This window comes from Urocitellus parryii, chromosome 6 (genome assembly GCF_045843805.1).
Source record: "Urocitellus parryii isolate mUroPar1 chromosome 6, mUroPar1.hap1, whole genome shotgun sequence".
Lineage (NCBI taxonomy): Eukaryota > Metazoa > Chordata > Mammalia > Rodentia > Sciuridae > Urocitellus > Urocitellus parryii.
In genome coordinates, this window is record NC_135536.1 from 130,626,465 (window position 1) to 130,640,849 (window position 14,385).

A 14,385-nucleotide genomic window follows, 5' to 3' on the forward strand; every position below is an offset into this window, starting at 1 on the left:
TCACAATATCCTCAAAAAAAATAAAATACTTGGGAATCAACCTAACAAAAGAGGTGAAAGACTTATACAATGAAAACTACAGAACCCTAAAGAGAGAAATAGAAGAAGATCTTAGAAGATGGAAAAATATACCCTGCTCATGGATAGGCAGAACTAACATCATCAAAATGGCGATATTACCAAAAGTTCTCTATAGGTTTAATGCAATGCCAATAAAATCCCAATGGCATTTCTTGTAGAAATAGATAAAGCAATCATGAAATTCATATGGAAAAATAAAAGACCCAGAATAGCAAAAACAACTCTAAACAGGAAGTGTGAATCAGGTGGTATAGCGATACCAGACTTCAAACTATACTACAGAGCAATAATAACAAAAACAGCATGGTACTGGTACCAAAACAGGCGGGTGGACCAATGGTACAGAATAGAGGACACAGAGACCAATCCACAAAATTACAACTTTCTTATATTTGATAAAGGGGCTAAAAGCATGCAATGGAGGAAGGATAGCATCTTCAACAAATGGTGCTGGGAAAACTGGAAATCCATATGCAACAAAATGAAACTGAATCCCTTTCTCTCGCCATCACAAAAGTTAACTCAAAATGGATTAAGGAGCTTGATATCAAATCAGAGACATGGCGTCTGATAGAAGAAAAAGTTGGCTACGATCTACATACTGTGGGGTCGGGCTCCAAATTCCTCAATACGACACCCATAGCACAAGAGTTAATAACAAGAATCAACAAATGGGACTTACTCAAACTAAAAAGTTTTTTCTCAGCAAAAGAAACAATAAGAGAGATAAATAGGGAGCCTACATCCTGGGAACAAATTTTTACTCCTCACACTTCAGACAGAGTCCTAATATCCAGAGTATACAAAGAACTCAAAAAATTAAACAATAAGAAAACAAATAACCCAATCAACAAATGGGCCAAGGACCTGAACAGACACTTCTCAGAGGAGGACATACAATCAATCAACAAGTACGTGAAAAAATGCTCACCATCTCTAGCAGTCAGAGAAATGCAAATCAAAACCACCCTAAGATACCATCTCACTCCAGTAAGATTGGCAGCCATTCTGAAGTCAAACAACAACAAGTGCTGGCGAGGATGTGGGGAAAAGGGTACACTTGTACATTGCTGGTGGGACTGCAACTTGGTGCGGCCAATTTGGAAAGCAGTATGGAGATTTCTTGGAAAGCTGGGAATGGAACCACCATTTGACCCAGCTATTCCCCTTCTGGGTCTATTCCCTAAAGACCTAAAAAGAGCATACTACAGGGACACTGCTACATTGATGTTCATAGCAGCATAATTCATAATAGCAAGACTGTGGAACCAACCTAGATGCCCTTCAATAGACGAATGGATAAAAAAATGTGGCATTTATACACAATGGAGTATTACTCTGCATTAAAAAATGACAAAATCATGGAATTTGCAGGGAAATGGATGGCATTAGAGCAGATTATGCTAAGTGAAGCTAGCCAATGCCTAAAAAACAAATGCCAAATGTTTTCTTTGATATAAGGATAGTAACTAAGAACAGAGCAAGGAGGAAGAGCATGAGAAGAAGATTAACATTAAACAGGGACGAGAGGTGGAAGGGAAAGGGAAAGAGAAGGGAAATTGCATGGAAATGGAAGGAGACCCTCATGGTTATACAAAATTACATACAAGAGGAAATGAGGGGAAAGGGAAAAAAAACAAGGGGGAGAAATGAATTACAGTAGATGGGGTAGAGAGAGAAGAGGGGAGGGGAGGGGAGGGGAGGGGGGATAGTAGAAGATAGGAAAGGCAGCAGAATACAACAGACACTAGTATGGCAATATGTAAATCAGTGGATGTGCAACCAATGTGATTCTGCAATCTGTATATGGGGTAAAAATGGGAGTTCATAACCCACTTGAATCAAAGTGTGAAATATGATATGTCAAGAACTATGTAATGTTTTGAACAACCAATAATAAAATTTTTTTAAAAAAAGAAAACTGTAAATTTAAAAATTGGCTCAAAAAATAAGCCTAGGAGAAATTGAAATAGCTCCTAACTCCTCTCTCTTACTGCTGAAAAGAATTTAAAACAAAGAAGAGAAAGAAAGCATCAAGGCCAAATATTTTACAGAAAGAGAAAATCCTTATTGTAGTAGTCATGTTTAGTTACCTACCAACATCCGTTTCCCCTTCCTATTCTACTGAAAACCAGTTTTGTCCCAATGTTCATTCCTCCCTCGTGTGACTCAGATAAATCCTCATTGTTCTTAATGGATTATTGTGGTCACCTCTGTCTTGCTAGATGCAGGACCCATGAGAATGTTCTGCTCAGACACACAATTATGAAGAGTATAATTGAACAAAACCCTAAGTTCAGGTCAAGCTTCCCACAGTTGCTCCCAGCCAATAAATGAGCATAACAGGAGTGGTAATGCAGGCTATGTGACAGAGGATTAGGCTCAGGGCCTTCCCTACAGCCTCAGCAAGTTCTCTTAGAATGGTCTGCCATCTAAGGTGCTTCTACCTGATCTTTCTTCCTTCCCACTTCTGTACCATCTGTCAGTTCTCCCAGCCTCACCCTACTTCTTCCTTCATTTTAATCTCACAGTCAACTCCCAAATAAATTTCTTGCATGTCTCATCACATTTTGACATCTGCTTCTTGGAAGATCTAGACTAGGAGGATCTAGACTTGGAGGATCTAAAGGACGTGCAGAGTGGGCGTGTGATTCAATTCTTGCCAGTGAGAAGTGAAAAAGTTCTACTGTGGAGTTTCCAAGAAAAAAAAATTCTTGTCAAGAGGTTCACAAGAAAGAAAAAGACTTATTAGGCTTCCAGACATTGTTTTATCTGCATATGACTCTTGGACCTGTGCCTTTTACTATCAGTGCAGAGCAAATACACACCAACTTACTTTAAGTCCATGCCCACTGGACTTAAATGGCCTGTTAATGCTGCCAGGAAACACATGATTTTTTTCCCTTATTCTATTTATTCTCTCATTCTTTAAGATAAATATTTCATACTTCTTCCTCAGACTTCAAACTTCTGACTCCTCAAGTTGGTAACTTTGCATTCCATCTCATGAGAAATTCCAAGTAGACAAAGTAGGGAATAAGCAGGTAAGACTCCTCTACCTCTACCTCCAGCTAATCTGTTCCTCAAGATCACCTCCTCGCTCTCCGTAGGAACACTTCCCATCAATAGAGGGGAGTTAAGAGCACAGAGATATAAATCATGGATTTACCAGCTTCCAAATGTGGACCAGAGGTACTGAACCCAACAAGGACTTTTGAAAGTTAAAGGAAATGGAAAAAGGAACACCAACTTCTGAATGAACCAAAATATTTGTTTCCTTCACAAATGTATTTGAGCCTTTCTCTTGTTTGTTTAGTCATTTTTTACTTATCTAAGTAAAAAGAACTGATTAATAGGAGCAATAGCTGAGGAAAAAGTAAACTATAATGCTGGATCTGTGCTTTATGTTACTTTGTTGGGAGTATTCTCAGCAGAGAAAATATTGCATTCTATATCTTGAGGGAAACATTGTAATAATAATTTTTAAAGAAACAAACAAACACATCTCCCTGAGGCTATGGTTTCCTTTGATCACAGGATCACCTGATTTGCTCCCACTATATTTCCAAGTGAAAATGCTCCGGCAACAGGGTAAGAAAATGACACTAAATCTAGTACATGGATATACAGTTGACACGGAGGAAACAAAGCTTACACCAATTACATGCATCTTCATCATATAGGATGGAAGTATATGGGCTGTATAGATGCCTGTAAATACATGAGTGATAACCTTGGACCTTCACCAAAGAAATTAAAATGATGCCAACTTCATGATGACAAATATGAGTAATAAAACCTGCTCTGAATTTCAAACAAACATTAAAGTGACCAATTAATCAAGATTTCTTTGTAGACATGTTTATTTAAAAGATTCAATTTGATCATAAATTTTGGTAAAATTAAACAAATTACAGTATTTCCAATAATGTGGTTCTGGAGAAATTAGTCAACCCATGTGCTCCTTATGATACAAACTACTGACAGTTGGAATATATACAATTAATAAAATCTCGTTCAATATAGCTCTTCACGTGATCGTCTTCAAAAGACAGGTAGCTCTTTGAAGGTTTATTAAAAGTGTCTTCAAGCTGGGCACAGTGGCACACACCTGTAATTTCAGCAGCTTGGGAGGCTGAGACAAGAGGATCTCAAGTTCAAAGTCAGCCTCAGCAACAGCAAGGTGCTAAGCAACTCAGTGACACCTTATCTCTAATAAAATACAAAAAAAATGAATGGACTAGGGATGTGTCTCTGTGGTTGAGTGTCCCTGAGTTCAATCTCTGGTACCCGCCCCCAAAATAAAGTGTCTTCAAATATCATTGGTCTTACCTTTCTTCCCTGGAAAAAGACCCATTTACTGCCACTGAATATATATGTGTATGTTTTTATACACACACACACATATAAGAGATTTTAACATAAAACTGAAAATACACACATACGTGTGTGTGTGTGTGTGTGTGTGTGTGTGTGTACGCGCACGTGCGTGAATTCTGGTAGCTAGTAGAATAGTTCTTGAAATGCTTTAACCAAGGAATTTCCCTCAACAGACCACACTCTACCTTTGTGATTACTGGGAAACAGGATGGGATGGATGATTGAGATGACTATGAAATACCTAAATTTCCCTTTCTGTTGGCTCTGTTACTAGTTGAATTGTGTCCCCCCAAAAAGAATGAAGTCTTAGCCCACTGTATCTCAGAATATGATCTGAAAAAGGGTCTTTACAGATGTGATCAAGTTAAGTTAAGGACATTAGAGTGGGCCTCAATCCAATATGACTGTGTCCTTATAAAAGGGTGGGTTTGGACACAGAAGTGGACACACACAGAGCAGTGATGTGAAGGCAGAGGGAGAATGCTGAGTTCCAAGAACTGAGGAAAGAGGCATGAGACACATCCTCCCTTGTAGGACTCGGAAGGAATCAATCCTGCCAACACCTTTATGTTGGACATTTAGACTTCAGAATTGTGAAATGATAAATTGCGGTATTTAGGCAATTCCGTTTGTGGTATTCTGGTATAGCAGCCTCAGGAATCTAATGCAGGCACCGACTCTAAAACTGTCTTGCCATGTTTCAAAACACCTGGGACTGTATTGAGAGGAAGTAAAACAGGTAGTTTCAGATTCCTCCGGTCCTTGGGTAAGTTAGGTATGCCACCATAACTTCTGGAAAAGCATAAAAGATATCGGAGCTGAGGTTGGAGGAAACTGGAGACGGAGCTTGAATAGCTGAAAACTAGTGGAAAAGCAATCAGAAAACACAAAGTATATGAATGGAAGAAAAATTACTCCCTATGAAGACATCTGGCAGAAAAAGGAAGATTTCAGGCCACAAAGAAGACAAATCCTCCAGCCCTACAAGATCATAAATGTTTTAAGAGGAGAAAAGCTACTAGCTAGAGTTAAAAATTAACCACGGAAAGAGATGTCTTCATCAAAGCCATTTAGTTTAATTTTATTAGCTATTATCAGAGACATATGCTTAAAATTGATATTTACCAACATCTACTCACAGATGTAAAATGTTCAGAAAATTCTCACTGAACTTAGTGTCTCTCATAGTTGTCCACAGAACATCAACTTGGTCCAGACTCTCTACTGCTACCTGGTGGCAACATGCACATATTACAGGAGCAAACAATAATACAGGCTCTGACTACCCCCAGCACCAAAGTGTGTGACAAGCCATCCATGGGAAACAGGTCACTCAGGAAGGCGAGACTATATAGTGAGAAATCCATTTGAAAGAATAAAAGAGACAATATTCAAGGAAGGTCCAAACATGAAAATATAGCTTCTTAAAGAACAGAAACAAGAAATTCATTTTTTTTATTGATGCAGTGAGCTGCTAAATTTCTGAATCTGAGCAACATAACTACAAGACAATTGGTCCACTGATATATACATAGTTTACATGTGAGAATGTAGTCATTTCCAATAGAACACTTACTTAAAAGTCCATGAAATAAGCCTACCACATGAACTGTATGAAGGTATATGTCCACACAGCTAAGTGCACCAGCTAGGCTTAATCAACATGGAGTTGGCAAGGGCTGGTCTTGGCTGCCTCATCCTCTCAGCTTGTTACCCTTTAATAGATCAAGTGCTCTTGGTCTACTGACATAGATCATAGGGCGACTGTCATCCATGTCCCCATACACACTATTACCCTCCCCATCATGTATATGGGGACATGGATGTCAATTAAGGACAGCCATCCCTTAATTGTAGGATGAGCTAGGAAGAGATGAATGTGATTGGAAGCAAAGATTTCCTTGTCTTAGCAACAACACAGGCTTGACAACACTAAAATGTGTTCAAAAAAACAAAAAGCAACTGATGGAAAAGGATATTTCCTAGAAACACACATCATGTGGACAACTCCCAGGTCAGGGAAAAACAGCCTCACAGTCAGTCTTACTTCATCACAAGTGTCTCCAAGTTTGCCAAATTCCCTCCCACCCAGCCCACCAAGTCCATGAAAGAAAATGCCTGTGGGCACAAAAAGGGGGTTCTATTTATATATGAGTCAGTTGTGTGTGATGCCCTCTTTGGTAAATATATTTTTAAAGCCACTTTTTCAGTCTGGAGAGCTCAAACACTTTCCAGAAGTTGAAGCTTAAGTCCAGAGCTGTTTATTAAGTCTGAGAAAGCCAGAAATCAGAGACAGGAATATAGAGGATCCAGTAGTAATTCAGACAATATGGATAGCACATGGTTAAAATGTGTACTATTAAGAGATGAATATGTAAGTTGGGTAAGAAGGTGTATAATAATTGAAATTATTTTAAGAGTTAGACCATTTCCCCAAAGCATTTATCCCCTCTGAAATAATTGCTATTATTTTCTTATAGGGTATGTTCTTCCAAATATTAAAAGAGGTATGCACACCATACACATGTACATGGGTTCAAAACCTGTAGAAATACACAGTCGATGTGTATCATGTTTTCATACATGGCATCAATAAAAGACACCATCAAGCCCTATCTAAGCCAATGCTATAACCAGTATCTTGAAATACTCATCTTTTTGGCATTTCCTCCATCCTATCATCATATAAATGTCTCCTACTCAATCAGAAACCTTCATGTTGACTTAAGAATACAGAGTCTCTGAGTAGCAATTAAAAGAGAAAGAGGGAAAAAAAGTGTTTACTACTTAAAAATCAAACAGAAAAAAAAAACTAAAAAAAGCAAAACAAGTATAGAATTTATGCTATAAGATGAACCAGAGAGAATAAGAGGATATAATTATGGTTCTCCCTCCTAAATCTTTTACAATATGACTGTCAATGAAAAATATTGGGTTGGTGCTTTATGAATCTGACATGGAAGTGACAAACTTAAATGTCTATGGAAGCCAGGCAGATATATAAATGCTGGAAGCAGGATCAATGGCCACCAACACTGTAATGCTAGGAGGCAAAACAGGGAATGGTGTGGACCACGACAAACAAGACCCAACTAGGAGGCAGCTGCTTCTTAGCTGCAGCCAACAATTGCTATGATAAAAATGCAAGGTCTTCCCATTTTTAAAGAGAAACAGGAAAAAAAATCCTGATATTTTTATATAAGAATCTCTTGACTTTTCAGTGTTGACCATTTAAAATCCAAACTTTCAAAACCAACAAAAATAGCACCACTGTGCAGGCTGACACTTGGCAGGTCACACTGCGGGCTGGCTTGGATCTCAGAAATCTGGATCAGTTGGAAGCTTTCATTTACTTCCCCATCTCGTGCTCTGTCAATAGAACTGATGCCTCCATGGAACATTCTTTGACAAATTAGTAAGTGGAACGCAGACAGTGCTTTTGAAGGCAATGGGCTTTTTTAAAGGTTTCACTGGCAATTAGAACAATTTTCTCTCTCCCATTTACATTTTGGAATGAGTTTTCTGAAAAGGAAGAGGACAAAACTACCCACTGAACTCTCATTTTCTTTTCGTGTCTTTGGCATTTTCAGATTCATCAGAAGTGTGTCCTATTGTGTGTCCTTGGAAAGAGGTTGGTCACTACACTTCCTGTCCTCTGAAGGAAGATGTCCCAGCTTTCCCAGAGAGGGGCACAGGCTGATGGTTCCAGGAAAGAAGAGCTCTTCCGAGGGCACCTGATGACAGGCACTCATCAGAAAACATCCTCTGAGGGAGGAAGCCCTGATCAGAGTCAGCCACTGAGAGACTGCAAACTCTCAGGGGTGAGAGCGGAAGGGAACAGGACGGGGATGACTCTTTTCCCTCTGTCCTCTGGTCCTTTCTGCAGGGATGGTGGATCCAACCCTCATCTATTTCCACCAAAAACCATCCAGAGATTTAAAACTGAGCTCGGCCACTGGAGTTTATAAATACAATATCAATCCTTTCCTTTATAAAAATGAAATCTGTAGTTTCTGAGCTCTCGGGGGCTAAGGAACAAATACTTGAGAGCAGATACTTGAGGATGAAAAAAATTTAGGAATGGATTGTTAAGACGTAAATATTGATGATATGTGCTCCATATGACCACTTGCTGAACAAACTGTTTGGGGTTTTTGTTGTTGTTTAATTATTATTGTTTTAGAAGGTTTTTGTTTTTTTCCAGTACTGGGGATTAAACCCATGGTCTTGCACATGCAAGGTAAGTGCTCTACCATTGACCTATGTCTCCAGCCCTTTGTTTTTTTTTTTTATATTTATTTAAAAGTTGCCCAGGCTGGCCTCAAACAAGAGATCCTCCTGTCTCAGTCTCCTTGAATACCTGGAATAACAGGTGGGCACCACCAGCTCCAAACTTACTGTTTTTAAAAATCAAGAAGTTCTGGGCTTCATGTGCATGAAGTTTCTGAAGCAGACTGTCTTACCTTGAAGATGAAATCAGCCATCAGAGGTCCTGGAATCTTAAAGGTTTGCCTCTCTGAGCCCTTCTGAAATTCAACTGTTGTGTTTTCTACAACAAAAACTCCAGGGCTGTTAAAGCTGTGTTCTCCTTTGCTTCCTTGAAGTGTTTTGGATTCAATAACTAAAATTAAAAAGTAAAATTTAAGTAAGAGAAATCTCCTAAAAGCAAGTCAGTCCAAATGACATTTCACCAAGCGTAATATCGGCATATCAACACGATATCAAAAGATCCACATTCATGGAATAGATAAGTCAAATTTTTGGTTGTCCTTAAAAAGGCACTAACAGAGATAGCAATTCTACTCAATTCTTTGGAGACATATCTGCTACAAAAGAGAACACTTTTCTTTTTTCATATTTTTTTTTCATGAGGTAGCTCAAAATACAGGGCGAGTAAAGTCATGTTTACTCACTTATTACCTATTCAGATGTTAAACATAGTTTTATATTTAGAAAAAAAAGCACAGTGAATCTCAAATTTGCCTTTTTTAAAAGAAAAAACTTTTTATTTTGAAATAATCAGATTCACAGGAAATTACAAAATTAATATAGAGAGGTCCTCGTTGGTTATACCTTATGAAACTATAGAACAATAGCAAACCCAGGAAACTGACGTTAGGTACAATGTGTGCATACAGTTCGATGCCATGTCTGAGAAGGGGTCTTGTTAAGTCACCCTGGCTGGCTTAGGACCTGTGTTCTAAGGGCTAAGAGTGGCACAGGACCACAATCTAAACACATAACCATCCCACTGCCACAAAGATCTCCCTGGAGCATGTTACTCTCTTATTCTAATTTGCTTTTTTATAAGATCAGAAGTGTTTTTAAGAACTACAGGAAAATGTCTGCCTGCAGTTTGAACAAAATAGTATTTCCATTTTATTTAAATAATTTCTGTTTTTCCCTCTCCTCTCCTCCTTTTCTTCTGTCTTGTTAAGTGTTACCATACCCAGCAGACGTGGTCCAAGGTTGGGAGAAGCAATAAAGACAGACACAGCTGGGTTCTGGTCTCAGCTCTTTCTCTGACACCCTGTCATAGGTTTTCATGGTTTCATTGCTAAAACAAGGAATCAGAGTGCCTGATCTCCCGTGTCCAACTCTCCTCAGAAACCTCCACTTGCTGCAGTGGTATTACATTTGTCTCTAGCCATCTTGAACAAAGGACACAACAGAATCAAAACTCCATTCAGCTTCAACCTTAAAAACGGAAAGCTGATAAAACACGACAAAATGGCCCAGTATCAGGGAGCTTCGATCCACATGCTGCTGGGCTTTGGCTGTTTTCATTTGCTAGATTTTTCTCTCTGCCAAAGATCAGCTGCAGGAATCCAAGTGTGCTGGACAGACTACATCCCAGGCATTAGGAGACATCCCTGATTATCCCTGACAGGCAGGCTGGGAACTTTTCTGGGAAAATTCAAAGGTTGGACAGGAGCTCCTTGATCTGGAAGAGTCATTAGCGGTCGAAGAATAACCCTGGCTCCTTTCAGGCACACAAAACCCCAACCACTTTGGCCCCAGTCTCCATGACCACAGTAGATTTTTGGAAAGTGTGAGATTAAATTCATTTCCTAGTTCCAATGAAGATATAAAACTGAGTGTTACAAAGTGAGTTGTCAGTAAAGACGAGATGGAGAACTAGAGATAGTAAGCCCCACACTGGATGAGTTAAGTCTCTAAAGTAAAGGAGAAGAGAAAACGACGAGTATTGAGGCAATACAGAAACACTAAGTGAGACTGGACACCATCCATCTCATCGAAGGCATGTGAGACACCAAGTTTCTAGCCTGAGATTTAGCTTGAAAATGACTTGATTAAATTCAAGTACTATGCAATGGATTCCGCGGCTGTGCTGGGGGAGTAATTGCTTTACCACTGGGCTCACTTTTTGGAGCGCAGCTTCGCAAGTTTCATCATGATGCAGCATTGGAGCAGGGGCGTAAGGAAGGTAATCCTGAAGGGAGGAAGGCCAGGTGCTATGACATCCATCCCCTAAACCAAATGCCAACATTTCTCTTAGTTCAGTTTTGGTGTTTTGTTTTAAAGGTGGAGCCTATTTCGTTATTTCAACCATGTTTAAGATATTCAGTGACAAAGATGAACATACAAGGAGCAAAGCCAATGTCCAAGTTTGTGTAAATCACTCAAGCCACTCTCTAATGAAATGCATGTTAGTTGTAGAATATCTATTTCTAGGAGGCAGAAAACAAATGATTTGATCTCACTAGTGTAAATGAGTAGCTGAATCAAAAGTAGATAACTAATGACTGGTGGAGTGATCTGAGGAAGGTGGAGTTTATATGCATAAACAATCTGATCATTTAGATTGACAGAGCCCCTGTATCCAATCCACAGTGAGACGGAGCCCAACACAGTTCTTCAAAATTCATAATTTTCATTGGTGACAAATTTGTCCCTCCTAGTGACTGTGCCTCTTAAAATAAATAAGAGAAAAGGGATTTGTAATTTTTCAATCAATAATTCAAATGCTGTGTTGACTTACAGATGCCTTTACTTAGTTTTTATTCATTTCTGTTATTTATGCATATTTACTGCAGCTGTGTGTTTTGACAGCATGTGACTCATGGCTGATGAGAACTGTACAAGTGAGCCTTCAGTTCCCAGAGCTTGTGCTGACCATTGGTGGCTACTGCAGCCGGTGGTTAGGGCTTGGGAGACCCAGGAAGCCCACTTTCACTGTCTTCCTGTTCCACTGTAAGGGAAGAGATTACCGTCCTTCTTTCCTGCTCCCTGCTGCCCACCTGATTTCTCCTGTGCAGACTTAATGGTGGGTGGAGGGCAGAGGTGTTGAGGAAAGTATAAGTAGCCTCAAACAGGTGAAAAACAATAAGAAATCAAGGCCTTCTACCCACATATCTTCACAGTACAAGTCTATAATGATACCTTTAAATAATTTGAATTCATTCTTGTTCATTTTTTAAAAAAATGACAAAAAAGGTAATGAATGATTCTAATGTTTTCCAGTTGAAGGGCCTCATTGAGAAGAATCAGTCCAAGCTTCTTTCAACAGAGGCAGAGACAGGCAACCAACACCAAGAGGTCTGTTTAAATTCTAAAGACCACAAAACTACTATTAGGTAAACACATACTGCAGACTTAGCTAATGTAGCTATATCAAGTTCAGGCCGACAGTAGAACAGTATTGTTATAGTGTACGTTCATTTTATCCAGCATCACTGTCCTTTGGCCATTACATATAGTGTCCATATTTGTATTTTTACATCTCTATCTATACATTAAACAGGACTTGAAGGGAAAAATACTCCTCCAATAGGTAATTGAGGTTTTCATTTCATGGCATCTTGGCTTCTCAAGCTTATTGCTAGTCAGACACATTAGTGCTAAAGCTGTGTGACCATAACATTTATTTTGCAGGGATCCTATTATTGCTTCCATTTTTTAAGGGATGCATTATAATAATGTGGCCAGGCTTGGAACAGCACTAGAAATTCAGGATCTGAACACCTCGAAGCAGGATGGAAGTCAGATGTTCAATAATTAAATTCCATTTCACAACAAAGAGACTGAAATTCATGTCATAGGTGTTTTTAGTTCTGAATAATGCAGTCTTCTGAAGGATTATAGTTAATACAGATCTTGAAAGACTGATTTATTACAGAAAAATAAGCTTGATTTCAGAAATACATCTTTATTACAAGGAAAAATGCAAAAAAATGGTTACATAAATCAAGAAAATAAAACCCATTCTGTATATAAATGTTCAGAAATCTAAACTAAATCCTTTGTAAATGAAGCTAGTAGAGAAGCATAACTTTCAGAAACACTTCTAGGGCCAATTGAGAGATTGTTCAGGAGGGGAAATTTATTCCAAGCAACAGATCTGTCACTTTGAAAAAATGGGAACATTGCTGAACTCTGTTCTTGGAAGAGTGCCCATCCCGAGTATAAAGTTATATTTAATATGCCAGTACATATTTATGCAAATGAATTTTTGCTTCAAAGTATTCACCTTAATTTATTCTGTTTACTGTTTGCTTATTCTGTTTTTACAACTTAAAAAACGATTTTTGAAGCTGAATTTTTTGGGGTTGCCTTTAGAATCATAAGAATATTAGGTCTAGTCACTGCACTTTAGAATGTTTTTTTAAAACATTTTTTTGATACATAGTACACATGCCATGAAACTCAGTTACTTATTTATGCAGTGCTGAGTATTGAACTCAGGGTCTCACACAGGCTAGGAAAGTGCTGTACCACTGAGCTACAGCCTCATCCCCAAATTCACCCATTTAGAATGTACAAATTATACATTTACACACAGCATAAGCACAGTGAAGACATCATTGTGGTCTAATTTTATAACATTTTTGTTATCCCCTAAAAGAAACTCCATACTTAACTAGACCATCATCCCTGTACTTTTCTTCTCTGATATTTGTCTATTCTAGATATTTCAGATAAATGGAATCTATGATATATCACTTTTTGTAACTTGGTTCTTTCTCTTACGCATAATGACCATGCATGGTGGTCCAGGCCTGTAATCCCTCTGAGTTGACAACTCTGAGGCTGAGGCAAGAAGATCACAAGTTCAAGACTAGCCTGGGCAATTTATCGAAGCCCTGTTTCAAAGTAAAAAATAAAAAGGACTGGGGATGTAGCTCAATGGTAAAGGGACCCTGGGTCCATCCCCAGTACCAAATAAATAAATAAATATAAAATGCAGTGGCACTTAAGGCTAATGTTTTCCAGAATTATTAGTATTATACTGTATATCAGCATTTCATCCCTTTTTAAGCCAAATTATATTACACATTTATCCATTCAACAGTTGATGAACATTTGAGTTGTTACTACTTGATAGATACTATAAATAATAAATTTTCAGCCCTTTATACTTTTGAATCCAAATGATATTTCACAATTTTCTTAATCAAAAATTTGAATCTAAGTGAATCTAAATGATTTTTACCTGTTTCCAAAAATCAAGCTTGCATTTATAAGGAAGAAGTTATTCCCATTAAGAGCTGTGTGTTTTCAAACCATTTTTGTGTAAAACCGGAAACATGAAAAATTGTGCTCTATATGTGTACTATGAATTGAAGTGCATTCTGCTGTCAGATATAACAAATTCGAATAAATAAATAAATTTTTAGAAAAGGAAATTTTAAAAATGTTTTGATGTTTCATTCCAGAGAAAGCCTTGAATGAAGTGACCATGACATGATTATAAACAGTTTAATGATTTTGTTTAAAAAATCATTCACATAAAGTTAAGGTTAAACAAGCTCTTTTAAATAATTTTTCACTTTCACTGTCACCAAGATAGTCTCTTCTTTCTTCTTTTATTTAGAGCAAAATGTACTAAATAATTAATTTTTTTCTTTAAGATTATAGTCTGATAGTGACCCAAAACATTTTTAATTATTTAAACATTTTATT

At 38.0% G+C, this 14,385-nt stretch overlaps 1 protein-coding gene across 1 annotated transcript in view; it reads right to left on the reverse strand.

The window, feature by feature from the left end:
• Positions 1 to 14,385, reverse strand: part of Adamtsl3 (ADAMTS like 3) — a 320,949-nt gene that overhangs the window by 146,248 nt on the left and 160,316 nt on the right. Inside the window, exon 9 of the mRNA XM_026388213.2 lies at positions 8,925 to 9,082. Within this exon, the coding sequence (XP_026243998.2) occupies positions 8,925 to 9,082 (158 nt within the window). The remainder of the gene's footprint in view (positions 1 to 8,924; positions 9,083 to 14,385) is intronic.